This window comes from Annulohypoxylon truncatum (assembly GCF_022578515.1).
Source record: "Annulohypoxylon truncatum strain CBS 140777 unplaced genomic scaffold F4807scaffold_44, whole genome shotgun sequence".
Lineage (NCBI taxonomy): Eukaryota > Fungi > Ascomycota > Sordariomycetes > Xylariales > Hypoxylaceae > Annulohypoxylon > Annulohypoxylon truncatum.
In genome coordinates, this window is record NW_025953830.1 from 228 (window position 1) to 27,163 (window position 26,936).

The 26,936-nt window shown below is 48.0% G+C and overlaps 9 protein-coding genes across 9 annotated transcripts; 4 read left to right on the forward strand and 5 right to left on the reverse strand.

Moving 5' to 3' along the window:
- Positions 1-946: 946 nt before the first annotated feature.
- F4807DRAFT_286578 (uncharacterized protein) lies at positions 947-1,950 on the forward strand. The gene has a single exon (XM_047994754.1). It carries the CDS (start codon positions 997-999, stop codon positions 1,894-1,896), a length of 900 nt encoding a protein of 299 aa, XP_047849795.1. The 5' UTR covers positions 947-996; the 3' UTR covers positions 1,897-1,950.
- Positions 1,951-3,395, reverse strand: F4807DRAFT_286577 (mitochondrial phosphate carrier protein). The gene is made up of 2 exons (XM_047994753.1): positions 2,924-3,395; positions 1,951-2,860 (listed from the first exon to the last, which is right to left on the reverse strand). Exons 1-2 carry the CDS (start codon positions 3,014-3,016, stop codon positions 2,006-2,008), a joined length of 948 nt encoding a protein of 315 aa, XP_047849796.1. The 5' UTR covers positions 3,017-3,395; the 3' UTR covers positions 1,951-2,005.
- A 2,576-nt stretch (positions 3,396-5,971) lies between these two features.
- Positions 5,972-7,645, reverse strand: F4807DRAFT_443433 (uncharacterized protein). The gene is made up of 2 exons (XM_047999547.1): positions 7,203-7,645; positions 5,972-7,078 (listed from the first exon to the last, which is right to left on the reverse strand). Exons 1-2 carry the CDS (start codon positions 7,390-7,392, stop codon positions 6,363-6,365), a joined length of 906 nt encoding a protein of 301 aa, XP_047849797.1. The 5' UTR covers positions 7,393-7,645; the 3' UTR covers positions 5,972-6,362.
- F4807DRAFT_443435 (uncharacterized protein) lies at positions 7,646-9,785 on the forward strand. The gene has a single exon (XM_047999548.1). The coding sequence runs from the start codon at positions 8,193-8,195 to the stop codon at positions 9,681-9,683; it is 1,491 nt and encodes a 496-aa protein (XP_047849798.1). The 5' UTR covers positions 7,646-8,192; the 3' UTR covers positions 9,684-9,785.
- A 439-nt stretch (positions 9,786-10,224) lies between these two features.
- F4807DRAFT_471135 (uncharacterized protein) lies at positions 10,225-11,785 on the reverse strand (the record flags this gene model as incomplete). Its single annotated transcript, XM_048002894.1, has 3 exons — positions 11,110-11,785; positions 10,799-11,052; positions 10,225-10,671 (listed from the first exon to the last, which is right to left on the reverse strand). The coding sequence occupies exons 1-3, from the start codon at positions 11,636-11,638 to the stop codon at positions 10,225-10,227; spliced, it is 1,230 nt and encodes a 409-aa protein (XP_047849799.1). The 5' UTR covers positions 11,639-11,785.
- Positions 11,786-13,720: 1,935 nt separating this feature from the next.
- F4807DRAFT_454040 (terpenoid synthase) lies at positions 13,721-14,896 on the forward strand (the record flags this gene model as incomplete). The annotated part of the gene is made up of 3 exons (XM_048000531.1): positions 13,721-14,099; positions 14,163-14,442; positions 14,500-14,896. 3 exons carry the CDS (start codon positions 13,721-13,723, stop codon positions 14,894-14,896), a joined length of 1,056 nt encoding a protein of 351 aa, XP_047849800.1.
- A 129-nt stretch (positions 14,897-15,025) lies between these two features.
- On the reverse strand, positions 15,026-17,049 carry F4807DRAFT_443439 (uncharacterized protein). The gene is made up of 7 exons (XM_047999549.1): positions 16,580-17,049; positions 16,419-16,520; positions 16,060-16,356; positions 15,915-16,000; positions 15,754-15,861; positions 15,361-15,703; positions 15,026-15,273 (listed from the first exon to the last, which is right to left on the reverse strand). The coding sequence occupies exons 1-6, from the start codon at positions 16,718-16,720 to the stop codon at positions 15,445-15,447; spliced, it is 993 nt and encodes a 330-aa protein (XP_047849801.1). The 5' UTR covers positions 16,721-17,049; the 3' UTR covers positions 15,026-15,273; positions 15,361-15,444.
- Positions 17,050-19,473: 2,424 nt separating this feature from the next.
- Positions 19,474-21,135, forward strand: F4807DRAFT_443443 (kinase-like domain-containing protein). Its single transcript, XM_047999550.1, has one exon. The coding sequence runs from the start codon at positions 19,910-19,912 to the stop codon at positions 20,960-20,962; it is 1,053 nt and encodes a 350-aa protein (XP_047849802.1). The 5' UTR covers positions 19,474-19,909; the 3' UTR covers positions 20,963-21,135.
- Positions 21,136-25,139: 4,004 nt separating this feature from the next.
- On the reverse strand, positions 25,140-26,551 carry F4807DRAFT_286814 (alpha/beta hydrolase fold protein). Its single transcript, XM_047994755.1, has one exon. The coding sequence runs from the start codon at positions 26,298-26,300 to the stop codon at positions 25,443-25,445; it is 858 nt and encodes a 285-aa protein (XP_047849803.1). The 5' UTR covers positions 26,301-26,551; the 3' UTR covers positions 25,140-25,442.
- Between the last annotated feature and the right edge of the window lie 385 nt (positions 26,552-26,936).

Here is a 26,936-nt window from a genome sequence, read left to right on the forward strand (position 1 = left end):
GCAAGGGGGATGACGATGTGCCGTTTGTGCAGTATTGTGGAAATGGATGTCATGATGCTGGATCGAAGAAGAGTGACAGCTGCAATTAAGGGGCTGGAGGTACGGAGACATGTATTTTAGTCATACTCTAAGTTCACGAATGTTATTATTCTGGTGTCTCTTCTATGGAAGAATTCGTCCAGCTAGAGGCCTGATCTGTTTGAAGACTTGTAGCTACTAGAGATCTCGTAGGATCGAAGCTCGACATGTGGAAAATCGGGAGAGGAAGTCTAATCTCTGGGGATAATAGCAGATCCCTAGTAAAGACTTCCACCGCTGAGGTAGAATAAAGCTCAGCGTTGCTCACAGATATATGCGCTATGTTCAATAGATCATTACCTATGTTCGATACGGGCTGTGTACGTATTACGGGTTCTCCCGGCAAGACGGAGGTACATTATTGCCCATCGGTGGCTCTAGGTCCCTGTCGAGTTTGCATTTGCATGCTATTTATATTGCAGATGCCTTGGTTCTCCTCCAAGAGGTGTTGGTGTCGTCGCCTAGCACCTTCTAGGCTATCATTGAGATATAACACCCCGTACCTTTTTGGGCGGTCATGGTAAGTCGCGTTCACTGTCGGCTGGCATTCCCGTCTTGAATAGTTCTATTTATAGGCAACTTTCAGGACCTATATTACATGTCGTCGTTGACTGGGAATGCCTGGAGTGATAATTGACACCCCTACTGCCTAACCGCTTTATGTCTAATAGGTATGCTGTAATCATAGCATAAAAAAAGGGGCTCCGAATTCAAAAGCTTAAGCGGATATAAGTACATTATGTAAGCAAATTATGAAGTCTTATGTAATTGTGCTACTATTACGTAATGCATCGCCGTTTCCCGAACTTAATGCCTGCTTATGTAATGAAAACTTACATAGTTTGGCGAACCCTCAAGCTTCCAAGCTGCGTATTGTAGATCACAATCTCCACCATATTCCACAATAAATCATTCAACATGCAGTCTTCGTCAGTAGAGTCAGTGCCTCAAAACGCTAAAGATCATGTTAATTTGCTCATTCTTGGAGCCGGATGGACGTCGACGTTTTTGATTCCGCTCCTGGAGCGCGAGGGTATCAAATATGCGGCTACAACTACCACTGGCAGGGATGGAACAATCCCCTTCAAATTCGATCCGCAATTAAGCGATCCGGCGCTGTACAAGACCCTGCCATCTGCTGACACCGTACTGATCGTCTTTCCTCTCCGAGGCCAGGGTCAATCGAAACATCTAGTGCAGATGTACGAATCCACACACAAAACCGTCGAAGGTCACAAATTTCACTTCGTGCAATTAGGTGCGACAACTATATGGACGGCGTCCACATGGCACGACGAGAACTCACCATACGAGCTCAGTGACGCCCGCGCCATCGCCGAGGATGAACTCATGTTGTGCTCTCAGGGTGCTGTCTTGAACCTCGCGGGTCTGTACGGAGGTGTCCGACATCCGCGCGACTGGCTAGACCGTGTGATTAACACGAAGGCCCAGCTGAAGGGCAAAGGTGCGCTGCATGTAATTCACGGAGACGACCTCGCAAGAGCCATCGTCGCGTTTCATCGGAACTTCACACCGGGGAAACGCTGGCTCCTCAGCGATATGCACGTCTATGACTGGTGGGACTTAGCACAGGACTGGGCAGTTCAGACTCTAAGAGGTGCTAAGAGCGGCGATTTTGATGTTCCTGCTGATAAGATCGAGATACAGAAAGAGCTGCTTGCCTGGGTCGGCGAACTTATGGTGGAGCAAGGCGTGCGAGCTCTTCCGAGGGACACGTCCTCTTTAGGTCGAACACTAGACGGTAGGGGATTCTGGAAGAAAATGGGCATCTGGCCAACACACGGACGGATCAAATAAATACAGAGCTTTCGGACGAAAAAAAGAAAGAAAAGGATCATGGGTGTATGCTTGCTTGCTAACTGTCTATTATTAGTCTATCATATGTGCTGATCCAGCATGATTGATTCTATTTCAAAGACGCTTCCTTGTGAATTTCTATACCCGGCGGAGCCCCAACCAGCGTCTTGCACTGAGCGTAAATGACAAACTGCCCTGCTACTAAACCGCACGTCATAAAAATACGCGGGCCTAGACCAGCAAGTAACAGTCTCCGAGGACCAAATTCCCGCGCGAGTGAGAACATCCTGCTTGTTACGCCCTGTTTCGGATCTCCTGCTCCCTTATTTATGGCCGATAGCAACGTATCTGCTGGGTGAGAAAGCACTGCCGCGGCCACGCCAGCTACGATACCAGAACTTAACTCCACGCCGGTCGATTGCAGTTGCGTCAATTTTGCCTTTCTCTCGGGGCCCATCGTGCGGTATATCACCTCGACAGCCGCCTCGTGCACCGAGAACTGTCCGACCGCGTACGGCACCTGCTTGAAGAGCAGCGGCACGAATCCCGAGTAGAAACCCCGCAGCCCTTCTTCCCTAGCCAGACGCATGAAACCCGTCGTAAGACCCGACGCGAAGCCGCGCTGCGAGACGAGACGGATGCGCGTGGCTTCCAGAGGACACAGCGCGATGTCGGCGAAGAACTCGGCCGTCGCGCTGGCGCCGAGGTAGATGGCGGTGCGCCGCTGCGTGGCCTTCTCCTGCGACCCTGTCATGTCGATGAACTTCTTCTTGAAGAACTCGTACCCGGCGAATTTCCCACCGCCCTGCACGAGATATCCGACGGCCGTGGGGCCGAAACCTGTGAGCAGTGCCGAGGCACCTTCTTTGGCTACTATGGACCGTCCGGCCTTGACCATGTTCAGGCCTTTCATCGCATCGTCTACCTGGATCCTCGTCTTGACGACGTCTATGGGTGTTGCCGCCTGTACTAGTTAGAGGCGATGATTGTGTGTGATGTTTGATTTGGGTGATAGGAAGATACGTACGCCATGTGTAAGAGTTGCCGCGAGAGCACCAGCACCGAAGAATTTGACGTAATCGCCGCCCCGGAATGTGGGCGTTATACTTGATGAACTCATTATGGAAGTACTCGCTATCTAGGCGCTAGGTTTACATGTAAAAGGTATGGAAATTATGAGGTGACGGGATATGTGGAAGAGTTCTAGTTGGTTTTATGTTCAACACACACACGCAGTCGATTACTCAGCGACAGAATGAACAGAATAGGGAGTCGGAGAGCGAACCTCAATCTTTTTTCCGTGAGGTAATTTCCCTTCTAATAAACGCCAATGTCAAAATTATTGTTTATGTTGAATTTTCTAAGATGAGAAGTGTACTTAGTTCAATAAATAAGAGTGAGGTCGACGGTTCCGGTTTGGCCGGAGTTTGTGACGTCATGATTCTGTGAGACGTCTCGGGGCTTGATCGGGGAAGTGTGGATGATAGGCCGGTCCTTCCCCGATTTCTATTCGGGTTCTTCGGAAACCCTTAAATTATCGCGGCTTTATCTATTAACTCCCAATTATTGCCGTTATTAAAATTTCTCGTCTTGTAAGCAGCTTCCGAGCTTGCAAGCTAGAGGGCCTCTTTAAAATCATCCACTGTCCTAGCTCGTGCATCCCTTCGGTTTCTCTGTCGTGTAACGCCAACCTACCTCCGATCCCGCCGCTCCCGCTCCCGCTAAGTCAGCATAATACCATCGTGGTAGACGAGCTCGGTGGAGCTATGGGGAGCTGTCCAAGCCGACCGTATGTGGGCGAATAGACTTGCAATACGAGATTACGATGAATGGCATCCGCCCTATCTGACTTGACATAGAGGCTAATATGCATTGTGACTTAATTACCTTCATTATTCAAAACAATTGTCTGACTTAGGATATCAGACCTACTCGCAAACGTGAATCCTCCATCGCCGACTAACTGGCACACCAGACTTAAGTTATGTCCTTCCTCTTTCTCGAAATCTACTGACGCAATTTTAGTACCTAACGCCGCGCCATACCCGTTCCGCCGCAGTTGGGCCATCTTTCTCTCCGACTGGGCCGTAACTGGTTGGAAAGTACATGAGGAGCCGTATTGGCTCCTGACACAAATGTTGTTGAGTCCAGGAGTGATGCTCTCATAAGACTACCGATGTCATGCGCATCCAGCACTTCATTGGTTAGAAGCGTCTTGTGGGCTTCCGTACGAGCATTCCTACGAGCTATGTTATATACTTGGGATATCGAAGTATTCTTAGGAGCGAGGTATAATTAATATAGTTAACCAGCCACGTAAGTCCAGTGAAGCTATCCGCTTCCCATAGTTCGTGAAGAGGGAAAAAGAGGGGGAAAGGCAATCAGTTGATTTAGTTGTCACTGAGCATATAATATATTTTGACATTTGTTTGAAGTGGTTGGCAATTTCCAACAAGCTGTTGGTAATTACATATGTACCCCTATATCTGAAGTGTCTAACTAGTGCGCCCAAATAGCAAAGCTCATACTCTGTATCCTATGACTTCAAACAAATATTTATGATTAATGAGTACAATATATCCAAGCATAATTAAGAGCACCTCCAAGTCAGATTGGCAGTATTTTACTTAACAAACCTTGTCTATAGGTAGAGAACTACCATTCAAAGGGATAATTATTTAAACATAAGTTTTACTTTGGACGAATGCCTCGTAGTACACTGTTTAGGACGTGTTAGAAGCTCTTTTTTATTCCTCTCCTTCTTGAATAATATAGTATAAGAGATAACCAAGTAAACCAAAAAAATGACACTTCTATTTACTTTTGGTCTAGGAATTAACAGAACTGTTCCTATCTTTAGTATGACCAGAAAACCCAGATCTACCTCTTTGTTCCATATAGCTTCAATGATATGGGGTTTGAACAAGTATCAAGTAGCAAAATGTGCCAGTTCTATAGGTTGAGAAGACATTCAGTCACTACAATCGATACTAAGTTCACCGTAGTGGGTGGAATCGGATAGAATGCTTCTTTTTCTATCAAGTAAGTACCTAATGGGTATGAACCGTGGCCAAATTTGAACTGGCACGACGGATTTACAGACTTGACCACTAGAGACAACCTTGGAAGTGCACAAGGTACACTTTCTCAGGTGTTTTAGTGCATGGTCTGGGCGGACAGCTGCTTGCATTCATCCATAGTAGCGACGTCCAGCCCCTACACACCTACCAACGACGAAAATTTACCTAAGTCAAGTTGAACGAGACACATCCATATTTTCTTTTTTTTCCTTGTCAATCACTGTAGTTAACTTACCTTACACCCACATCACAATTCGTCGTCGCTACTAAGGTCAATTTTTTACTACCTATTCACCTACTTTCTGAACAATTACAGCCTGCTATATCGACGAGTTAATCGTCGTACACATATCTACCGATGGAGGCAAATCACACCTACACCCACCACTACATCCTTCGGATTATCGCCGCTGAAGCATTGGCTCGATGCCCATCGCCGTCTCCAGGAGTACCGAGTGCTGGCCCGAACGTAACCTCAACGACGTAAGTCATCCTTCAAACTATACTCTATATACTTTTGTGTTTTTATGTGATGTTTTGACACGGTAATTAGTTCTTCTACCACTCCATCGGTGTTCGTGGCTACTAGTAATACGTCATCCATGCCTGGCGACAACAGTGTTGGTCCTCACACATCCAATCGAGTACAGTTGCCTAGAGCAGACCCTTCCTCAAACATATCTCCTGCCTGTCCCATCCCTGCTACCACAACCAGCGCACTGGCTTCTACCGACAGGCCAAGTACCGCAGCTGCTAGCAGTAACACAAACACCCCGAGGGTCTTCAATTATGCTGGTGTACAGGGGTACGAGATCCAAGTAAATGGCGAAACACGTTTCTTTTGCATTCAATGCAACCGAGACCTTAAATACTCTATGGGCAATGTAGCATCGCATTACAACCACATGCACAACCAGAATTCAAGCTATGCTAGGAGGAGGAGACCCCTGGCTCCTCCTATCCCTTGTCTTGAAGTCGATTGCAAGGTTGAGTTTCTGTCAGTAATAGGTCCCTAAGTCAAGCGTAAAGTGAGTGCAAAGGAGCGGCGTAGCCGCTGCTAGTATATAGCAAGTATGAGATGAACTAATAACGCTACTTCCTCTAAGGTTGAAGGGGGCGAAGCCCCCTTCTTATACCTTGCTAACTCGCGCTTGCCTAGCAGGAGGTCCGCAGGAGGTCCGCAGGACCTCCTTCTAGGCCTGCTCCACTTATGCCCCTGACAGTTTGACTCGCAACAGCACATTGTCAATCACTATCGCAACAACCATGGCCTGCGTGGAGAGTCACGTCAGCTCCTTTCTCGCTATGGATTCTAGGTTTGTGTAACATACCCCTTTTCCTATTTGACCATGACTAATCCGTGGAAATAGGAGCCGCTTCACTCGTTCACTCCTGGAGCAGAAACTCCGGGCTTTTCAAGTCCACCCAGCCCAAGTTTGGCTCACTCTGTTTCCAGCCTAGTCTCTCCTGTACGATTCTCGAGTACTTCTTGACCTCCTCCACGGGGTAAGACAGGAAGCTGATCTCCTCTTGTCGATGAACACCAGTACACGAGAACATAGCATACACTGTACGACTCTCGGCTTCTGGATTGCTTGTTATCGGCTCGGCGTATGCCCCGCCGCCATGATACAAGCTTCCCAGCATTATAAAGGCCTCCCCTTTCTTCAGTTCTGCGTCGACGACGTCTTTTGTCCCGTCAGGCCCAAAATCTGGTTTGTCATCTCCCCAGAGATGCGAACCTGGGATGACGCGCGTAGCTCCGTTGGCTCGCATAGTGTCGCATCCTGGCACGAAGAGTCCTAATAGCATATCACGATTTCGACTATATTGGGAAGCTTGAGTATGGCGTGCGTGGTGGTTTTTATCATCGCGATGTAACCCCTGTGCCGGTGTGCCAGGTGGAATATCAAACGCAATAGAAATGCTTAGCAAGGGATGTGAGGTGTTCACTTGAGCCTTCTCACCGTACCATGTCGTCGTCTCCAGTGCTAGAAAGTGTTCACATAACGCCTGGTATAGGGGGTCTGCAAAGAACTTGTCTCTTACTGTGGGAGACCGCATGACTAGGCGCGTAACCGTCCTCGTCTTTCCTCCGAGCGCTGGAGATGAATCAGCCAATAATGCGTTTACGAGAAGACGTCCGAAGTAATGTCATCATATTTGTCATCTGACGAACATGTTGATGAGATCACAGACAAACAGGGGCAGGCTTATTTTACTTACCGCCAACCTTGGCCCCATTCGAACTCTTCTGTTCTTCAATCCATGGTTTAACTTCAGCGTTGGCCTGTTCAACAACTGCAACATCTGCGAAATCCTCTATTATAACTCCGCCATCTTGCTCTAGAGCTTGGATGAACTTCTCCGTGCCTTCACTCCGTCTCAAACGCTGGATTTGTTTTGGTGTAGCCATCTCTTGGTAGTTGCAAAACTTCGGTCTTTCTAGAAGGGATGAGACTTCATGCTAGGCAAGCATACTTGATCAATATATCAAAACATGTTCTTATTACCGGTGACATGGCGGGGTTTGTGAAGGGGACCAGGTTTATTCCCATCGGTAGGTTCCGGTTATCAGGATATCTCCGAAAGTATACCGAAGCCCATATCTATTTTCCATATAAATATCAGATGCTTCAAGGAGTCGGAATGGTCCGCCTTCGAAACCAATTCTAGCCAGCTTTACCTTTCAAAGTGATGAATGCATCTTTTCAAGCGGCACAGAAATGATTCACGACACATTTACTAGACTTGTTATTCCTGAAAACATGTTTTTCTGTTTCTTCTTTCCCATTAGTGGACGGTGGCCCCATAGTCCGCCCCATAAATTGGACGGTGTTGTCCGTACAGTGTTTCCAGCGACACTGAACAACAAAGAACAAATCATGAATCACTTGTGAAAAAACTCTAATTTCACGATGGTTACCTAGGATATTGCTATCCCAACTTTAACAAAAACAAAGTGACTAATCAATTGTTATGAAGATGTTGCGTTGAATACTTAGGTACCTAGATTAGCGCTGCTGAGCAGCTGTCGGCCAGGTGACTGATATCAGATTAGTCACACTCACATTTCCCGGTGCCCACTGCATTCTGACAACAACTCATCTTCGTCGTTACCTAAATAAATACTTCTGCCTTTCCTTCCCCGTAACATATTCAAACTCTCCCCCATACATACGGTGCACCATCGTGGATGGCACCTGTTAAGACATCATGGGGCCGAGAATCTTTGTTTGGAACTCACCCAAGGCCCGTCGCCAATTGCATCTCGGGCCATCGGTTAATGGCACCTTAAAGATCGTGGATTTACCAATTCAAGATGACCGCAGTGTACACCGCAGCAAGCCCTTTGACAAGTTGCCCGATGAATTAATTCAGACCATCCTGGAATTTGCATTCCCATCGTCCGAGGCCACAGATTATCGCACTGCTTTGGCGCTGACCCTAACATGTCGCCGCCTATATCGCTTAGCAACACCATTCCTTTATAACCATCTACACTTTCAATTGCCTTTCTCGAACCACTCTAATGCCTTGATGCGCATGAATCCAGCAAATCAAGTTTACTGTCGAAAATTAAACATCGCATGCTCAGATATGCACGGTGCAATGACTGACGAGGATTGGGTGATTACTACCGCCTTTCTAACGAAATTCTCCAAGACACGTAGTCTGGTTATCCATGGAGGATTCACAAGACACGGCATCGAACTTTGGCCCTTAACTAGCAAATTGTTGGCGAAAATGCCCTCTCTCCAGCACCTAACTCTCAACAGGCAGTATTGGGGCCTTTTACTGCCACGCATCAAGAAATACGTTCAAAGCCTGACACTCAAGAGCTTGAAGATTCACGGAATATCAGAGTCAAAAGAGGCACCGGGAGGCTTGTGTGGGCCAGCCTCTTTTAGTGATCTCGAGCTCTCAGATTACGAAGAGAATGCCAAGGCCACACGCGCTCTGATTCGATGGCCCAGAAAGCTTCGACGCTTCCACTTCGAGAGCTTTTACAACAATCGTCATTATATGGACCTGACCATGTTCGGAAACTGGCTTTCGATCCATAAAGAAGCCCTTGAGGAGATATACATCGGCTACCTGTCGGGCGGTAGCAAGGGCAAGATTATCGACCTGTCTAGATTCACTGCTCTCAAATCCCTTACCCTGTCCAGATACTCCTTTTCAGATGACCTCAAATCTTGTGCTACCGACGCAAGCCTCATGCTTGCGCCTAATCTAGAGACATTCACCTGGAGTTTCAGTATTTACGACCAACACTGCGAATCGTGGGATGCCATCGGCGAGAAGGAGGAACTGTGGCTACAGCAATTGGCGAAGATCGCGGCGTCCAGGCCAACTCCGCTCAAACGGATCCACATCACCTTTGACCCTGATTATTGGGGGTATAGAATAGAAGATGGGTACCCGTGGGATCGCTTAGACCGGGTAAAGGAGTCCTGCCGTCAGCTCAACATCGAGCTGACCTATACCAAACCAGCCCTGACGAAAAAGGAATGGTTGGAGCATGTCGCTGAAGAAGAGAGAATAAGCGAAGCACAGGCTCAGAGGGAGCGCGGAGAGGGGGAAGGAGTGGGCGAAGGGGTGGAAGAGGGCTCGGAATCTGAGGAGCCAAAGAAGAATAAGGAGGGAAGGGATATCAGGGAGTACTTCGCCCAAATTCGTGGAACACAACTCCATGATAAGTGATTGACTGTTAGAAGTCCTGTTAGATTCGTGTATCGGCCAAGAACCTATTAGAAATGTCACATTAGAATTGGCAATCCGAATATGAGAAACCTGAAAACTTCATTCTGGCAATCTGCAAAGTATAGGGGTCCTAATTCTTGATCATTCGGACTGATTCATAGCCTCATCCCACATCATCCATATCGAACAGCAATAATAACCACCAGTAATCCCCAAATTGGCCACCAACCTGAACTAGACGAAGCTAGCTATTGCAAACCAGTTTGCGAAGAAAAATAGAAAAGGAACTAAAACCACCATAGACAAATTGAGACCAGCCACTCCAAATTCATATGGATCCAGTTGAGAGAAAGCAACAGAAAAGGAAACACAATGAAATAAAAGCAATAAACCCCCCAAACTTTTTCCACCCCTAAACTTCCACCACTTTCACAATTTCCACATCATTCATCATTCATCACCAGGGGTGGGTACTAATAGAGCAAATTCTTCCCCTCGCCCCCAAGCCACGAGCCACGAGCCACGACCCAGTGTCGCAGACCTAGGATCCGTATTTTCGTTCGATGGCTTCCACCGCCTTGTCGTAGTCGCCGTTGCTCCCCAGCAGGAAGAAATAGTACTCGCGGACCGACAGCGGGGTCGCGGTCAAGTCCTTGACGTGCGATATGAAGTCGACGAGCTTCATGGTGTGCTCTCGCGCTATGTGTTCGTCCTCCGCTTCGCTGAGTAGATGGCGGCGCTGGGCGTCGTCGGGGGAAGAAGGAGGGGGGAGCGTAGGCGGGAGGGCAGGGGCAGAGGTTGCGGGTGTTGCGGCCGCGGATGTTGGTGCGTCGGCTTGGGTTGCTTGGCCTGCTGGGGAGGCTTGGACTTGTTGCACCGGTTGCGCCTGCTGCGCTTGCTCTACTTGCGCTGATTGCTCCGATTGCTGCACCTGTTGCGCTTGGAGTGTGCGTTGGACTGGGTAGAATATCTCTCTGGTACCGCGCCACTGTAACGGATGTTAGCAATCCTTGTTTTAGGTAGGAGGTTTAGAGATCCGAGACAAATCTCGAGGGTGGTAACGTCTCAGTAGGTCTCAAGACAGGCTCGAAGGAAAGACTCTAAGTTTTACTTACCGAAACAGCACCCCAAATCTCCCAGTTCTTGACCGCTGCCCTCTCTCTCTGGAGGTTTCTCTTGGTATCGGGCAAGTCACGGTACAGTACAGACTTGGTCCAATCTTCTAGCTGCTCATGCATGAAGGCGCGCGCGGACTCTAAGCATATCCAACCGCAGCTAACTTTGCTGACTTGGGCGGGGATAGGTTTATGATGAATCACCAAGCCCTGGATATCCATCTCATTGCGCTCAAGGAAGCCGCGGAGGTTCGCTAGCAGGTTGAGTCTTCTTCGATCACGATCCGCCGAATATGCATCCTATGCCATACCCGTGTGCGTGAATCGGTCGTAGATGAGAAGAGACCAGTGATGAAGGCGCCCGCCGTGGACGGGGAAGACGATGTATTGATGACTGTCGACGGCGGCGCGATCCTTGGAAAACATGCGACGCGGCAGGTACAATGCCGGCTCGTCGTCCGTGAGCAGATCGCCCGTCGGAACCCATGCTCCTGTCGCAGCTACGGCGATGCGCAGGCCGATCTCGATTTCCTCGCTTCCCAGGTACAGATCGGCGATGTCAGGTGTTGTTTTTTGCACGAGGGCGCGACGTGACACCTCGGCTAGATTGAACGCGTATGCGACGTCGAATGCGTGGCGGCGGTTGCGAAATTTGAAGTTCAGCTTGGTGAACTCCTTCTTCCACTTCTCCATCCACTCGTCGAATCCGATCAGGCGTTTGACGCGTCTTCGCGGCAGCTGACCGCCATATCGAAGATCGGCGAGGTCTGGCTGGTCGAGGTCCGTCACAATGAACGGGCGCGCGAGAGTAGTGGTGAGGGCCGAGTTCTGCGCCTCCATCTTGCCGTCGTGTTGTTGTACGAATTGTTGTTGTACGGTCTATTGTTTTACGAACTGTTATTGTCGGATTGTTGTTGCACAAATCACCGTTGTACGAAGTTGATTGTAGATAAAAGATGAAAGATGATAGGGTTCCGTTGAGATGGGTTGACAAGCCTAGTGTATGTTGTGAAACGTGGAACATGTGCAGCTTGGCAGGTATTAATTGTAGAGTGTTCCTATTAATGTAGGGCTGAAGGGAAGCTTAATTGTAGGGCTGATCAGGTGCAATTCCTGATTGGACGGAAAGCGCTGATCGACGCGGGATAGACGTTCCACCGCATTGGTAAATTGTGGTTCTTGTGGGTCCACACTCTCAACGGTACATTGTACAAGCATACGACGTATTCACATATACGAGACTACGGTAGGTATATATGTGCATACCCAAATGCCACAATATTGCATCGTGGGACATACTTTTAACACCAATCATTTAAACGCATCAAAACGTCCAAATTTCATTATTATTTTATTTTAAGCACCCAGGTAAACTAAAGAAATCAAATCCGGACGTTGGTATGACTTTGCGCATAAGTAGCTACCTAGTATATGGTTGAAGTAAGACAAGCCTCATCGACATAAAGGAGTTCGTTATTAATTACCGCACGCATGTTGGTTGAAGAACTGCAGCTGCATCGGCAGTCCAGTTGTGGAGGTGGAGGTCGAACTTATATGATAGGAGACGTTATAGGTTGAAAGGATACTTTTCTCCGTGAGCTCGCCGTGAAAACCAACCCTTGCACGTGAAAGGCAGTCAGTTGACTCTCGCCACGACCCTCCATATATGTAATGCTACGCTATAGGATCATCATTTGGACCTGGTAAAAATGAAGGAAGCTTCTGGATTTCATTCATAAGTTCAATTGACACATTTGGTCCAGATCTGCAATATACATAGCTTGGCCCAATCAGCGGCTTGAATTGAGCGGTTAGGTTGCCCAGCAAGTCATTCCGCATGATGTTCTACCATGAAACCGCATAAAATCTCCGCCCATCCAAAAATACTTTCTCCGTTACAGCACGACCTCTGACGAAGATATTCCCAAGAGTAGCTGTTGAGCTGGCAGAAAAGTATCAAAACCTAACGTTCTTCAGTTTGGAACTCGGCAAGAAGCCTCCGCAGATACGACAGGCACAGTTCACCCTGGTAAAACTAATCGAAGACCTACAGAACTACGTCGTTGGTTTTATTCTTGGCGAGGAGGAAGGGCGCTTGGGGGCCAGTCGTATTTCTTGCCATTGAACAACATACCCACTACTTAGATGACTGACGATGTGTTCATAGGTAGCACGAGAAAAAAATGGCCCTTTTAATATGGATATTGCTATCCCAAAAACTACACTATGAGATAGCACTATGGGTCTCGAGGCCTGGAGGTGAAGAAACAACTAGGCAACCGGGGTCAAAGGATCACCGAGGCATTCCAAATCACGGCGAACGTTTTCGGGCGCCTAATCAACCCGCAAGGTGACCATGTGGGTAGAGGGTTCAACGCTATAGAAGCCGGCCTTTTATCGTTGGCCTCTTGACCAACCACGATCATCTGCCCCATACGGCGCAGGAGTCGTAGCAGGATCATTGAGAGAGCCCCAAAGTTGCAGTAGTTGACAACTAGGATGTCCCTTGAAATCGCGTCCGATGTTACAGTCGGTAAGCTCACGTTAAGGTGTGATGAGGTGTGATGCGTTGTTAGAATAGTAATACTCGAACCGCCAAGTTGGAATGATATGTCTTGAAGACCCAGAATAATGGTTCTGTCCCCACTGTTGGGCGTTAATACATGTTCAAGACAGTGGGCATGCTTTCCCGCATAACGGGATGCGCATTTAGAGTCAAGTCGTCAGCGGTTTGGATGACATGACGGCTGATCGTCCTGGCCAGTCATGTCACCTCAGAATGAGTTTGCCACCGGTCTGCCCAAGTACAAATGATATGTCTTTCGCCTGCATCCCGAATTAAAAGAGGTATCAGATTCTTCTGCATAGCTTGATTTCGTACAGCTGCAGTGTAGTGTTCCATTGCAACGCCATCTTGCCACAATGTCTAAGACTACTACTTTACGTTTCAGGTTGAGCCTGAAGAGGCCAGACTTCAGCAGTCTCTATAACTTCCTCCCCGGACACAAGTCTTCACCAAGCCAGTCTTCGGTATCTTCGACAACACCGATCAAAATTGACACTACCTCCTCTCCCCAAAGCATCACCACATTTCCAGTTTGCGTACACAAAGATGAAGCAGAGATATCTCAGGGCGCCATTGATGCCCGGGGTAACTTCAAAGATCTTCTTCCAGATGTCGAAACTCGACCACATTCTGCAGGACCTTATGGCAACTTCTTCGCCATGTGTTGGCCAGAAAGTCAGATGGAGAGGGTGAAACTAGGCACAGAGATCATCGAGACGCTCTGGCTGTATGATGGTAAGTGAAGAAAAAAAACAAGATTTTCGAAGAATTCTCTCATGCTAACTAATGACGCATCAGATGTCATTGAAGAGATACCGCATAGCGGGGCCATGGAAGCCCATGCTCAAGTTCGAGATTCTTTGGTCGGGGCGCCGGAAAAGGGAAAGTCGAGCTCCAAGCGCCATATGGCTAGCCTATTCAAGGATTTCGGTCAGCGCGTAGCAAAGATGGATGAAAAGGGGGCACCACGTGTCATCGACTCACTAAAGTCTTACCTCGAGAACTACGACAGCCAAAAGAACCCACTCGTTACCATTGAAGAGTACACCGAGTTTAGGAGGTTGAATGTTGGGTTTGGGTTCGTTTTCGCTTTCCTTCCCTATACCGCTTGCCCGGTGCTCTAACTCTGCTTTAGGATTATGGAGGGCTTCATGCAGTGGACCCTAGATATCCACCTTGACCAGACCGAGGTCGAGGCCTCTCGGGACTACTATCTCTCCAGCGGCCGCGTCATGGGTCTGACCAATGACCTGTATTCCTGGAACGTCGAACGAACAGAATCCGCAGATCGACAGTGGAATGCGGTACCAATCATCATGAGACAGCACAACATGACCGAGAGGGATGCTACCATCTACCTTAGAGGATTAATAGTGTACCACGAACAAGAAACCCGGAGGCTAGGCCTAGAAGTCTTAAAAAGAACCGGGGATTCGCCCAAGATGGTTAAGTATGTGGAAGCGATGGGACTCATGCTAGGAGGAAACTGCTTCTGGAGCGCAACTTGTCCACGGTACAATCCAGATCCGTAGCAGGAAGCGGGTGCGTTATTAGGAGGGAGGGATATGAATATGAATATGAATATGGAAGGGGAATACTTATTAGAGTGAAGGAACCCAGACTCACATCGATTAATGAATCACACGTCGTAACGCGCACAGTTTTTGAATACCTATAATAATTCAATTGATGCCAAATACCTATGCTACGAGATCGAGCGGTGACGAGTCCACGAAAGGTTGCCACACACACCTAACGAATAATCTAGCAGAAGTGTTCTGATCCAATTGTTTCTTACCGCTAAGACACTCTTAGAACGAGGACTAATATTATACATCTTAGAATACTTAGATACGAGGATGCTTGAAATATACCGAGCGACTTATATTAACGACTGTGTACGTTGAAGCTAGCGTTCGTTAGTAAATGGCTTTTACTATTGTTGAGCGAGAATCGCCCTGGTATTGCTCCAGGTGCTCTCAGGTCCATCGCTTACCTATTCAACTCAACTAGAGCTCTATATTTGAAGGCTTGTTGAAATATTAATACAAGACAAAAACGGTCACCAGTCGGTCATATTCTAGACATTCGTATACTCGACACGATATTGCGTCTCCTTCTGAATGTGTCCCTGCGGTATGATGTGCTCCTGGCTGGGAGTAGTTTCCAAGTCGTCCAGCTTGACGGCAGGTCCCATGTTCGAGCGCAGCTCCGATTTCTTCTTCGAAGAGCTCGCGTATCCTTGCGTCGAGTCGTTACCCCAGGGCACGTATTTCAACAAAGGCCGCAACGCAGCAAGCGACGCAGTGAAGATGGTCAACCCGAGCTCCGTTACCGAACTACAGACCTGGTCAGTATCGTTACATCGACGGTCACATGTGCAACATACTAGACGAATGTGGTGAGATAAGCGTTGGACGCTTCTACGCCAGTGGCGGACGTCAACTTGGCCACATCGATGAGGTACTTGAGTCGAATAACGGTAGCGATGGAGCTCCTGCATGGTCGTTAGTGCGTAAACCGCAAAAGGTACATCGAAGATATCCTTACACGATGCCCAATCCGAGAACGATGATGACAGACGCCTTCATTCTGCTGCTCAGTTGCACTCCCTTCAACAGAAGTATGGGTAGACCCTTTTACAGCACAATTAGTACAACTGGATGAGCGGGGCAGCCTGACCGGGGTATCTTACCGCATATAAGAAACTAGATGCGATATCCATGGCCGAAATGGAGTAGCCGGTATTCGCCAGAACATACGCCGGCAGGCAAGTTCCGGTGCCCTCACCCCAGGCGACCGGGAGAGGCGTGCATTGGAACGCGACAATGAGGGTCGTGACGGTAGTCCATATCGTCAGAATGACCATGGAGACGATCAGAAGCGCTCGGATTGGCTTGTTTGTAACGGCGATTCGGTACAAAACGAGGGCCACGCTGATCTTGGCGACGAAAACCACGATGACATACGCTAGAGTTGAGGCGACGAAGTACTATCCGTAGCAATGAGCCAATGCCCCCATCTGGCTTCTCACAATTAGCGGGCTTTGCTCACCTTGACTCCCTTCTGTATGTCCCACCCAGGCTCGATGGTGTCCGACCCATAACCGTTGTTTAGCGATGTGAACGTGAGAGCGCAAAGAGCGATGTAGCCCGCCTGCATAGTTAGTTAGCTTGCAAGAAACCCACTACATGGCTTCTATGTGTCCTCCTTACTAGGGCGAGAGACATGGCCCAATCATCGTAGCCGAAAGATTTACTCATGTGCGTTCGAACGAATACTCGTAGGCCGACTGCAATGATATCCAGCACGAGGAAGACGATCATCGCCGGGGGTAAACTGTCGCGAGCCCACATCTTTGCAGGAAGTGGTCGAGTCCGGACCAAGGTTAAACCGGGTGTGATAAAGGAGCGTAACGAAGCAATAGTATTCGAGAGAAAATTTCACGAGATAGCAAAGACACGACGTGATCACGTACTTAAGTATTAGCTATCCTAAACGTGAGAGTTCTCCTGAATGAGAAGAGCAAGGGACGATGGCTCGTCGATCAGACAACATTCGACGGCCTTGTCAACCGTAGATTTGGGAATGCCCAGCTACCTACCTAGTCGGTTATTTACAAGGCACTTGAAATTTCTTACACGGTGTAATCAGATCCTACGGGTAGGTGAGGGTAGCTCGACTATACCGCCGAACGGACCTGGAGCTGGTCTTTGCGGCCCTTATCTAGTCGAAACATTTATGCGTCGAACTGGTAGAGCCCAGGAAAACCCCTGAGAAGGCACGTGACGACTTATTAGAATGCTTCAAGGTTATTTGCTGGGCTTGCCAGGCTTGTCGGGCCTGGTAATACTACGATGTTACTTTACTACCTATTAGGGTACCAAGTAATGACGATGAAAGGTCAACCATCGAGTCGGGACTCTCACATTAATCCTATTTTGTGCGTAGTGCGTGTTCTCGAACGCTTCTTCTAATAAGGGCAGATAAGGGGGTATAATTTGTATGTTGCATTTTCGTCGAATTCATTCGCCGGGGGGAGCATTTTTGAAACTCGTATCCGAGTGACAATCCCATTCGAACAAATTTCGACGGACTACCAAGAAGGTATACATACTTAACCGAGTCAAATGTATGTATGAAATATTGAAAATGCCCAGCCCGGCCCTTGCTCGAGATAACCCTTGCTCAAACATTTCTTCAGGGTTAAGATGCATGAACCAGATGAACGCACAATTATGTGTATGTGTAGTATATATGTGTACTATGTACATATTATGTACCATCCTACCGCTCTAGGAAGGCGATGGGCGGGTAATACATCCCCTGTCCCCGTCGTCGCCCTTGTCCGCTCCCTATCCGCTCATTCAACTTCCACAATGCGGGGCCAGCCGCCTCTTGATCAGCGGCTAGGGCTTTTTTTCCCCGGGTCCAAAGGCTTTTTGACACTAGCGTCCTCCAATGACAGATGCCTAGTACGACACCGCAAGCCACCATGTCATGGTACATGCTATGTAATTACCAAACTAGGCTATACGTAAAAGTGGGCTTCGGGAAGGCCTATGATTCGACGGCGCGATCAATTTGAGACAAGCGAGCAGGTGTGGTAGCTCACCGTTCATGTGGGATACGGGTAAGTGCTTACATTTTTTCTTTCCTTTCTCTCCTGTCTAATACCAACATAGTACATATGCACATATATGCGTACAGATATGTACATAAAATCCCTGTCTCGAAAGGAAACATGGGACGACAGAATATTACTTGTCATATTTACCTTTCCTAGCTAGGTATGGTAAATATGCCAAGTATGTATGGAGTGTTTGGGAATGCGAATGTCAACGCATATAGATATCTCGTCAGCCAAGAGCGAAAGAAAAGTTGATATACATTGGTGTGACATTCATGATATAGGAGGCGCTATTCATTCAAGCATTATCCAAGACCTGTTGGTTGCAAGAATTGCAACTTAATCGCTTAACCATCTCGATAAATGCGCCACATCTCTACCTACGCCCTACTTATGGAGAAATCCATAATATGGGCGATATTAAGGCGTCGGCAGTCAGCTTTCCATAACAGCAGGGTTCATGTGTCCACCTTACATCGCTACCTAGGCGTCGGTTATCAGCGAAGATACACTAGATGTCTTTTTATTGAAAACAAGCTTGGATAATAATAAATTGTAGGTGGAAGAGAAATGCTTATCCACAAGGGGTCGTTAGAGCACCTTGAGAAGTATTGCTTGGCGAGAAAATCTTTTTTTTTTTCATTAATAAAATAATGTGTGGCTAATCGGCGACTGCGATTCGTTAGGTAAGCCTTCGATGCTACGATACTTACATACAACTACCAAAAGGTAATGAGGCTACATGTACGGACAAGGGTAAATGTCACCACCCACAGGGGTAGATGCTACCCTAAATCTTACCTTAAATGTCACCATAACAAGCCATAACCACTTCTCTATGAGGGTTAGCTTCTAGCCTTAAATATCGTTATTTTAAGTAGGTATCTGCTTGCGGGTAGCGGAGCTACTAACAGTGATTTTGTGTGGGTTATGTGTGTTATGTGTGCAGCATACATATGCAGTGGCTGTCTTCCATCCCACATGTCCGCATGTGTGGCCGTTTATTATGCAGACCGACTGTTTTCGAGTACTAATTTAATGACTAAGTCAACCGTAGTCGAGAAAAAAATGGGCTATGAAGTGGATAGTGAAGAAAAATAAAAGATAGCTTCTTTTTTTATGCTGGCATATTGCTGTCAAAGTTATGATAAACTAGGCATTTCCCGTAGGAAACGGTGGTTGATATGGGTCTCACCTTGACGCTATTCCGGCTAGTCAGGTCTAGAACTATTATATTCAACCTCTAACTGAAGGCCTCGTTGCTTTCCCTTGCTACGGCTTCCTCTGACGTGGTAACGTTATTCCGTGGCCCCCTTAAAAGCGGCTGAGTACCTATGTAGATAAGCGAAATCCGGCGATGATCGGCAAGATCATCGTGTGATTAGGGGGGACTGCAGCAACCCAGGAGGTATACGTGCACCAATACTTTACCAGCAATCATACAACCATGAGCTGACTTATCATGGCCCTGCGCATCATCCACATACATAATCCAACATCCCCTGTACAAACGTCTTTCTGAGGAGGGAAGCGATGTTGGTGGGGAACCGTTGAGCTATGTCGGCCTAGTCTACCTAGTAAACATCGCGACATCAGTCCCCGCCTCAGATTATGACCTGTAACCCTACTCAACGGAAAATATACCATTATCTCTAGAAACGTATCGCTGTAGGTTGGAGCTACCCCCGTCTTGGAGACTTACGGTGTATGCACTCGTGCCCGTTTGGGATGGGCAGCCACGAATTCAGTAAGCTCTGCATGAATGAAGGCCAAAGCATGGAAGTACGCTATTGCTATGCTCTGGTTCTAATATTAAGCTCAAAGGCCTAGCTGCCAGATCCAACTAGATGAGCCTACCTAGTTTTCCTCAGTCTATAATTCTTTAACAGCTTCATATACCCGCCGAGTTCGAAAAATGTCGGAGTTAACGCTTCCCACGGTCCCAGAGGAGGTCACGGCTTCGTGGCTGGCCGAAGTGCTAGGGACTAAAGTGAAATCGATCAATATCAAGAAGACGGTAGCTGGAACCGCTAGCAAGATCTACGTTACCGTTGAATACGAGGATGCAGACTCCGACAAGACGACGCCGAGACCAACCGATCTCTGCATCAAGGGCGGCTTCAACCCCGCCTTTATCCAACAGGTGCCCTGGGTCGTCATGATTTATCAACGCGAGGTTGAGTTTTTCAACCGAGTGGCTCCGTCGCTCGATCACATGGAGCTCCCCAAGTCCTGGTGGGCCGGCCAGAATGCCAAGCAAGGCATAGTGATTATGGACGACCTCGCCGCCCAGGGGTGCGATTTCGGTAATCCCGCTGAAGATTGGCCAGTTTCGCGGGTCCGCGCCGGTATCGAGCAGCTCGCCGCCCTGCACGCCAAGACGTGGAACGTCAAGCCCGAGGACTACCCTTGGCTCACCTCGGACTACGACCAGGCCATCCTCACGTTGATGAAAACCTACGACGCCGTCGTCAAGAGCGAGGGCCGGCCAGAAGTCCACGAATACCTCAAGGACCAAGAACGGGTCACGGCCGTCCTGAAGAAGCACTACGCCTCGAGAAACCCCAAGTTCCGGTGCTTGCTGCACGGAGACGCACACGGTGGCAACACGTACCTCGACAAGGGCGCCCCCAGGTGGCTCGATTGGCAGATGATCCATATCGGATCGGCCTTCCACGACGTGTCCTACTTCATCGCCGGCGCGCTCAGCATCGAGGACAGGAGAGCCCACGAGTGGGAGCTCGTCGACCACTACCTCGCCACCATAGCCAAGTTCGGCACCCCGACCTTCTCGAGCAAGGATGAGGACGTCGCGACGGAGTACAAGAAGTCGTTCCTCGCTGGCATAGGCTGGATTATGTGCCCCTACGAGATGCAGTCTAAGGAATGCGTCCACGCCATGGCTGTACGGTACGCCGCGGCGTTAGACGACCACAAGGTCCTCGAGCTCCTCGAGTCGTTGCCTTGATAGCCACTAGACGATCCGGGGGCACAGCACAGCTCGTTTTTCTCACACGACGTACGTAGAATAATGGTACCGAAAGCATAAACTGGCCCGCCCGTTGGAATTGGGATCCATGTGATAGAAACGCGTCTGTGGGGATTAAGTTAGATTACTAATCAAAAGAATTACATATTCAACGTTGTCGCTTGATCGGTATGCTGTATTGTGCACGAGATAAACTTCTTAGGGATCTGATTTTCGAAATTCCCAATACCATGAACCAACAGACAGTCATCTCAAAACCCGAAGATCTCCAAACCCTAGGGAGCTCGGATAGTTCGAGATTTGTTCCGAAACTTCCTAAAGCGTTCGTCCTGGTAGCGCATCCATGGGACTCGACACTCCCGAAGTTGGCACTGTATGAATCACGATTGCGTCCGCGGAGATAGCCCCTGGTCGTCGCGTATTCTTGCAAGATTGAAATTTCCGTGGGTATTTCAGCGGCATATTGGCCACCGTTAGAGAGATCCCGGGCGTGGTTAGTAACCCCTGGATCGTCGGTTAACACAGAACTTCCGGCTTTGTTTACGTTTAGCAGTGGTGACACCATCGTTTCTAGCATGTTGGTGGGTACATCTTAAAAATGACTTTAATCTCATCGCCTTCGGGGTAAGAAAAAAATCTCTAATTTTCAGGGGTAGTTCGGTAGATGCTGAGTTTAGTGCGCAATACCAGGGCTTCGTCATGGACTTAGTCATCCCCTAACCTTGTGAACGTGGATTATTTCATGAATTTACCAATTACACGGGTCGTGACATTTGGGGATTTATGCTGGACTTCTCCACAGGTCTCTTCCGCATTGGTAACGCTATCACGGCATCATCCATTCTAAATGCTGGCATTGGCCAGGAAACATATTATGATTACCATTCCAGCGGTGGGACGATACGCTTGCGGCTCTTTAAATGTGTCGTAATGAGAACCTAGTAGATACTGTAACGACGATACTATTGCGCGACAAGCTCTGGACCTAGCTACCTAGATAGGCAGGATCACGATTTACAAACAGGTCGATCTTTTTGTCTACGATGCCCTAGAACCTGTTACCAACAGGCCTTCCCCTGACGGACCGAACCTCCGACGGGCCGATCTATGCGACCCCTGGGCCGACTAGACACTCTAACAATAACGAAACTGCCAAACCACGGACCGAACTATCTAGGAGTATATTTTGTCAACCATCGTGTAACGGACAGAAGTCGGCCTTTCTCATGTGAGTTTTACGTTGGTAGGAATGTAATACGGCTCCTTTTTGCTACAATAATTATCTATGGATGTATGCTACCTACCTACCTAGATATGGTATCGAAGAATATGTAAAGTCACTAGCCAAAATCGATTGAGCTGAAGAGTAAATATGTCGGGAAATTAGTCGCATTTATTAATTTAACTAATTTTATATCTCCTTGTGTAACCCCCGTATAGACGATGGAATATCTATTCGTATCAATCTCAAAATCATACTAGTATATAATAGCTGAAGAGACGATCATGATGCCATTACCGTCTTAGGGCTATTAGGCTAAGGGACTTCTAGAAGTCTACCCAAGCATCTACGCACTCGTTGTCGTCGTCGTTGTGGGAGAACTAATATTAACAGATTGCTTCTCGAATCCGCTAGGCTATCTACAGTTAGCTTTTCGCCTCTCGTGTGGGATGCAGATCCTAAATACGAAGAAAAGAGGAAATGCATTCTCAAGGATTGCTTACCTGGTTGTTTGAAAACGCGGTCTGAATCAAATCGTTCGCAGTCCGTCTAGGGTCGAATTGGGGTAATGGCTTCCCAGGAATCTGCAGCGATATAGTCCAAATGCCGCGAGGTATGAAGCTCACCCCGGCTATCTAAGAAGGTCTTGATAGCGTTGACATGCAGATGAGCCCTAGTCTCTCGGAGATGTAAGCTGCTTCGTCGTCAGGATCACTCGTTGTTGCATAGTATTCCATTTGGACAGTGATCATTAGTAAAAAGTCTGTTATCTTCGGGGCACCGAATGAAGGAACCTGCTAAATCGTCAAAAGAATATATGGCACGAAACTTGCTGTCGCTCGCTCGCTCGCTTTAGACTAACAGCATAGCCATTAGAATCCAAGCCGAGTACGCAATCGGTCGTGTCAGTGGACAGAAGTCACTGGAATTGGCCGCTACGTGCGAGTAGTTTGACAGGGGTAATGCTCGAAGGAATGGTGTTACGTGTCTTTATCAATTCTTCAACCAGTCCGGAATAGAGAACATCTGCGATTATCTCCATCTGGAGTATAGCAGGTAGTATCTGTTTCATGAAACATGCCCAAATTGCTTAGCAGATCCCCCTATTCGTTCGATTGGACTCGTACTGACATCGAAGCTCTGTGCATCCAATGTAGGTATCTTCGCCGAATGATAGCTCATCAGGTGACAGCAAGGACGAGGAGTCCTAGAGGAACACGAGGAAAATGTTGGGTTGTTTGGTACCTAAACAGAGTCCCAAAGGTTGTCAGGTATTGAGTATCATGAGGTTTGTGCAACAACTGTGGCTTGGTATTCCTAGGTACCGTTGAAGTGTCTTGGAGACACTTAATGTATCTACTTGATGTTGTGATGTCAAAGTTCATGCTGACGCCCTTATTACTCAGGACAATAAACGCATCGCACTTCGATAACTACTATGCAGCTTATTTTAGCTGCTATCGCTGGATGTCAATTCGAGGACGCCTAGTACAGGACCGAATAGACCTTCGAAGATACCTACTGTCTATCCAATGCAGTGCCTATCATTCATAGATAAGGGGACTTACTCCCTGCTTTAGATCAAGTATCGAAAATAGAGAGCATATACGAACATACGGCAGGCAAAACATTCTGGTAACTCTATATGGTAAAAGGGGGCTACTATACGGGAGAGGTTGATGGCTATGCCAATGGTAACTAGACTGTTGGTAGCGTCTAGGTAGTCTGATTTGAAGTCATATAGGTAAGCATCTTTAGACACAAGTGAGGCATTCTAGAGTATGCTATTTAGGGCTCGACGTCTACTAGAAGAACTATATACTTTCAATTGACAAGATCAAGACAATACCTGCGTTGAATGTCTCCTTTCGTTGTCAGCCGACTTGCTTCGTGGTAGCTTACCTAACCAGTTCAACGTGTAGGGAAATTCCTCGAACTATGATTTACGTATTGCAACAATCAGGATGTTCTGTCAATGGAGAATATGGCATGCTGTCTACTTCTAGTTTAGTTGAGATATATCGAGCCAAATTGTTGACACTCCTTTGATTCCTTGAGGCACCATATTGTTGCTCGACGTTATTGTCAGGGGCATAAGTGGAGCAGGCCTAGAAGGAGGTCCTGCGGACCTCCTGCGGACCTCCTGCTAGGCAAGCGCGAGTTAGCAAGGTATAAGAAGGGGGCTTCGCCCCCTTCAACCTTAGGAGAAGTAGCGTTATTAGTTCATCTCATACTTGCTATATACCAGCAGCGGCTACGCCGCTCCTTTGCACTCACTTTACGCTTGACTTAGGGACCTATTACTGACAGATATCGTGACTCTCAGGGGTCGAATTTTCAAGATTACGTGTCTTGGCATGTGCCATCGGAAAAAGGAACAGCACACGAACGTTCATTTAGTAGGAAAGGACGGAATTATATTGAGGTTTATCAGATGAATATGCAGTAAAATGTAGGCCTCTCCTTGACCCGGTCCGCAATACCTGTTGCATCAACCGAAAGTTGCCCTCGCCGACCCCCCTACCTTTCACACCATCTCTTGCCGCTTTACTTAGGCCTGATCAGGCGCTACTCAGGGGAGACTCAGCCGTTGCTCACGACAGCTCAGGGGGAACATCAAAATGGGATTGGTGAAGTAAAATTCTTTCCCGAATCAAGGGAGGTGAAAAATGAAAGGTCAACTTTTCGCGAGATGGCATCCTTTTGGGAACTGGGCCCAGAAACAGGTATGGTGCACGAGCACGCGCCAAGACATTTGCATATAAAAGTCTAGTTTCTGTCTCTGGCCTCTTCAAAGTCGTCTGGCAGCTCAGAGAGCCTTGATCAGAGTCAACGTACTATGCCATCAATATATATGCAGAGTCAGCCGCGATGAAAATTCCGGAGAGATTATCCAGTTGAGGTCGGGCTTTCAATACTGAACTGCGCACCACCAGAAATGTAACACCTTAATACACATTTGATGATCTACACATCGGTACTTACCACACACTCCAAATCCAATGCAACGAATCTTACGAGTTATTAAACCATGGGAGACATGGGATCTCAACCGTTCTTGGCCCCTGTGTAACTGACAGTTGGTGGCTGACCCGCTGCAAATTTCGCTGCGTTCTTCACATGCCTACAAAATTAGTCAAATCGACAGTGTCACGAGGGGCCCCAAGTCATCAAAATCGAGGGGCACAAAGCCTAACAGGTCGAAGCCTCAGCTACTTCAGTCTTCCATAAGTAAATCTACAATTTGCAGCTATCGACAAAGTCCAAGAACACCGTCAGAAAGCCTTGCGGATTATCGAAGAATGGTGCATGTCCTTCATCCTTGAGCCTGATACATTCACCACGCCATAGTCGAGGTGCTCCTTTGCAAACGGAATCACAGTAGTCCAGGTCCAAAATGGGCTCAGACCCACCGTTGACGACGGCTATCCACCCTTTGAAGTCGTGCACAATCTTGATCTGATCACTGCAGTAGCCTTCCATGAATTTGGCACCCATAGTTCTACCGGTCAAGCGGTTCGTGCGCAAGACATCTTCAACCAGCCAACCTGGCGGCGGTGCAGATTTGGTAAGAACACTGGCGACCTTGATCAGGTCCTCCTTGGAAGCCTCCGGGTTGAACAGGGCTGACACATCGGCGTCTTTGCGGAAACCGGCAATTGCCTGCTTCGGCACTGGTGGCGTTCCGGTAATCATGATGCCGGCGATACGAATGTCAGTGGGCTGTTTGGCATTCGCGAGCACAGAGACAAATTCCAGTGCGACATGCCCACCAAGGCTCCAGCCTAGTATTATAACTTGCGTGATGTTATAATACCGGAGGACTTCCAGGGCCGCTTCTGCATAGGCGTACTGGTAGTAGGATTTGTTGGGGTCAGGGGCGTCGGAAGAGCGACCGTGGCCTGGAAAATCGAACACAACGAGTTTGTAATTGGATTTGAGCTCCGGCGAATTTAGAAGTGGCTCGAAGATGCGTGAGCTAGTTGCACTGCCATGTAGAAACAAGATAGCCGGGTTTGGCTTGGAAGATGCCTGAGGTTCACTGCAGGCAGTCCAGAGCGTACCGAACTCGCTCTCGATCTTTTGCTCTTGCATGGTGGAAGGCGCGCGGGTGGAAGGCGCGCGGGTGGGAATAGAAGAGAAACGGGGAGGAATGAAGACAAGAAAACGGCGCCAAATGTCGTCTGTTAAAGAGTTTTTTAATGTTCTCCTCACCGGTATTTCCTACCGGTAGTTTGGAGTTAGAATGAGAATGGGTAGACAATAAAGAAAGGAGGTTGAAATTGGGCAAGAAGGTAGGTAGGTAGACCTAGTTGATGACCCCTGTGTCGTTGTGTCGTTGTTTTCTAGTTGATGTTCCCAGCATTACTTTTATTAGCGCCGGTATTATTCCTTACCGCGTTATTTTAGTATATTGATAGATTCCGCCCAGATGGTAGCCCGTCAGATTGGCTGCGTAAAACCCAGCACTAGCCAACCAGACACACGGCGTAGCATCATGCTCGCACACTCCTGCTCGATTTGTATATACTCACACCCCCTGCAAAGGAACAGTAGCCTACCTCTGAGAATCTCTCGTGCGTAGTATCCGTATCCGCTACGCCTCTTTTCGCAGAACAGACAATTGGTGGGATCTTTCCCTTACTCCCTTACCCCGCGCCGAGATTTGCTTAATAACATCGTGTTGGGAGTTGAGGGGGTGGTCTTCTTGGGCGTCGTTGCGGCGATATG

Bases quoted from the DNA above. Each gene is read 5' to 3' on its own strand.
- F4807DRAFT_286578 (XM_047994754.1), top strand. From the start codon at position 997: ATGCAGTCTTCGTCAGTAGAGTCAGTGCCTCAAAACGCTAAAGATCAT.
- F4807DRAFT_286577 (XM_047994753.1), bottom strand. From the start codon at position 3,016: ATGAGTTCATCAAGTATAACGCCCACATTCCGGGGCGGCGATTACGTC. The intron at 2,861-2,923 runs GTACGTATCTTC...TAACTAGTACAG, and splicing joins CGGCAACTCTTACACATGGC to GCGGCAACACCCATAGACGT.
- F4807DRAFT_443433 (XM_047999547.1), bottom strand. From the start codon at position 7,392: ATGGCTACACCAAAACAAATCCAGCGTTTGAGACGGAGTGAAGGCACG. The intron at 7,079-7,202 runs GTAAGTAAAATA...ATTCATCTCCAG, and splicing joins GAATGGGGCCAAGGTTGGCG to CGCTCGGAGGAAAGACGAGG.
- F4807DRAFT_443435 (XM_047999548.1), top strand. From the start codon at position 8,193: ATGGGGCCGAGAATCTTTGTTTGGAACTCACCCAAGGCCCGTCGCCAA.
- F4807DRAFT_443439 (XM_047999549.1), bottom strand. From the start codon at position 16,720: ATGTGGGCTCGCGACAGTTTACCCCCGGCGATGATCGTCTTCCTCGTG. The intron at 16,521-16,579 runs GTAAGGAGGACA...CTAACTATGCAG, and splicing joins GGGCCATGTCTCTCGCCCTA to GCGGGCTACATCGCTCTTTG. The intron at 15,862-15,914 runs GTAAGGATATCT...ACGACCATGCAG, and splicing joins GTTCTCGGATTGGGCATCGT to GAGCTCCATCGCTACCGTTA.
- F4807DRAFT_443443 (XM_047999550.1), top strand. From the start codon at position 19,910: ATGTCGGAGTTAACGCTTCCCACGGTCCCAGAGGAGGTCACGGCTTCG.
- F4807DRAFT_286814 (XM_047994755.1), bottom strand. From the start codon at position 26,300: ATGCAAGAGCAAAAGATCGAGAGCGAGTTCGGTACGCTCTGGACTGCC.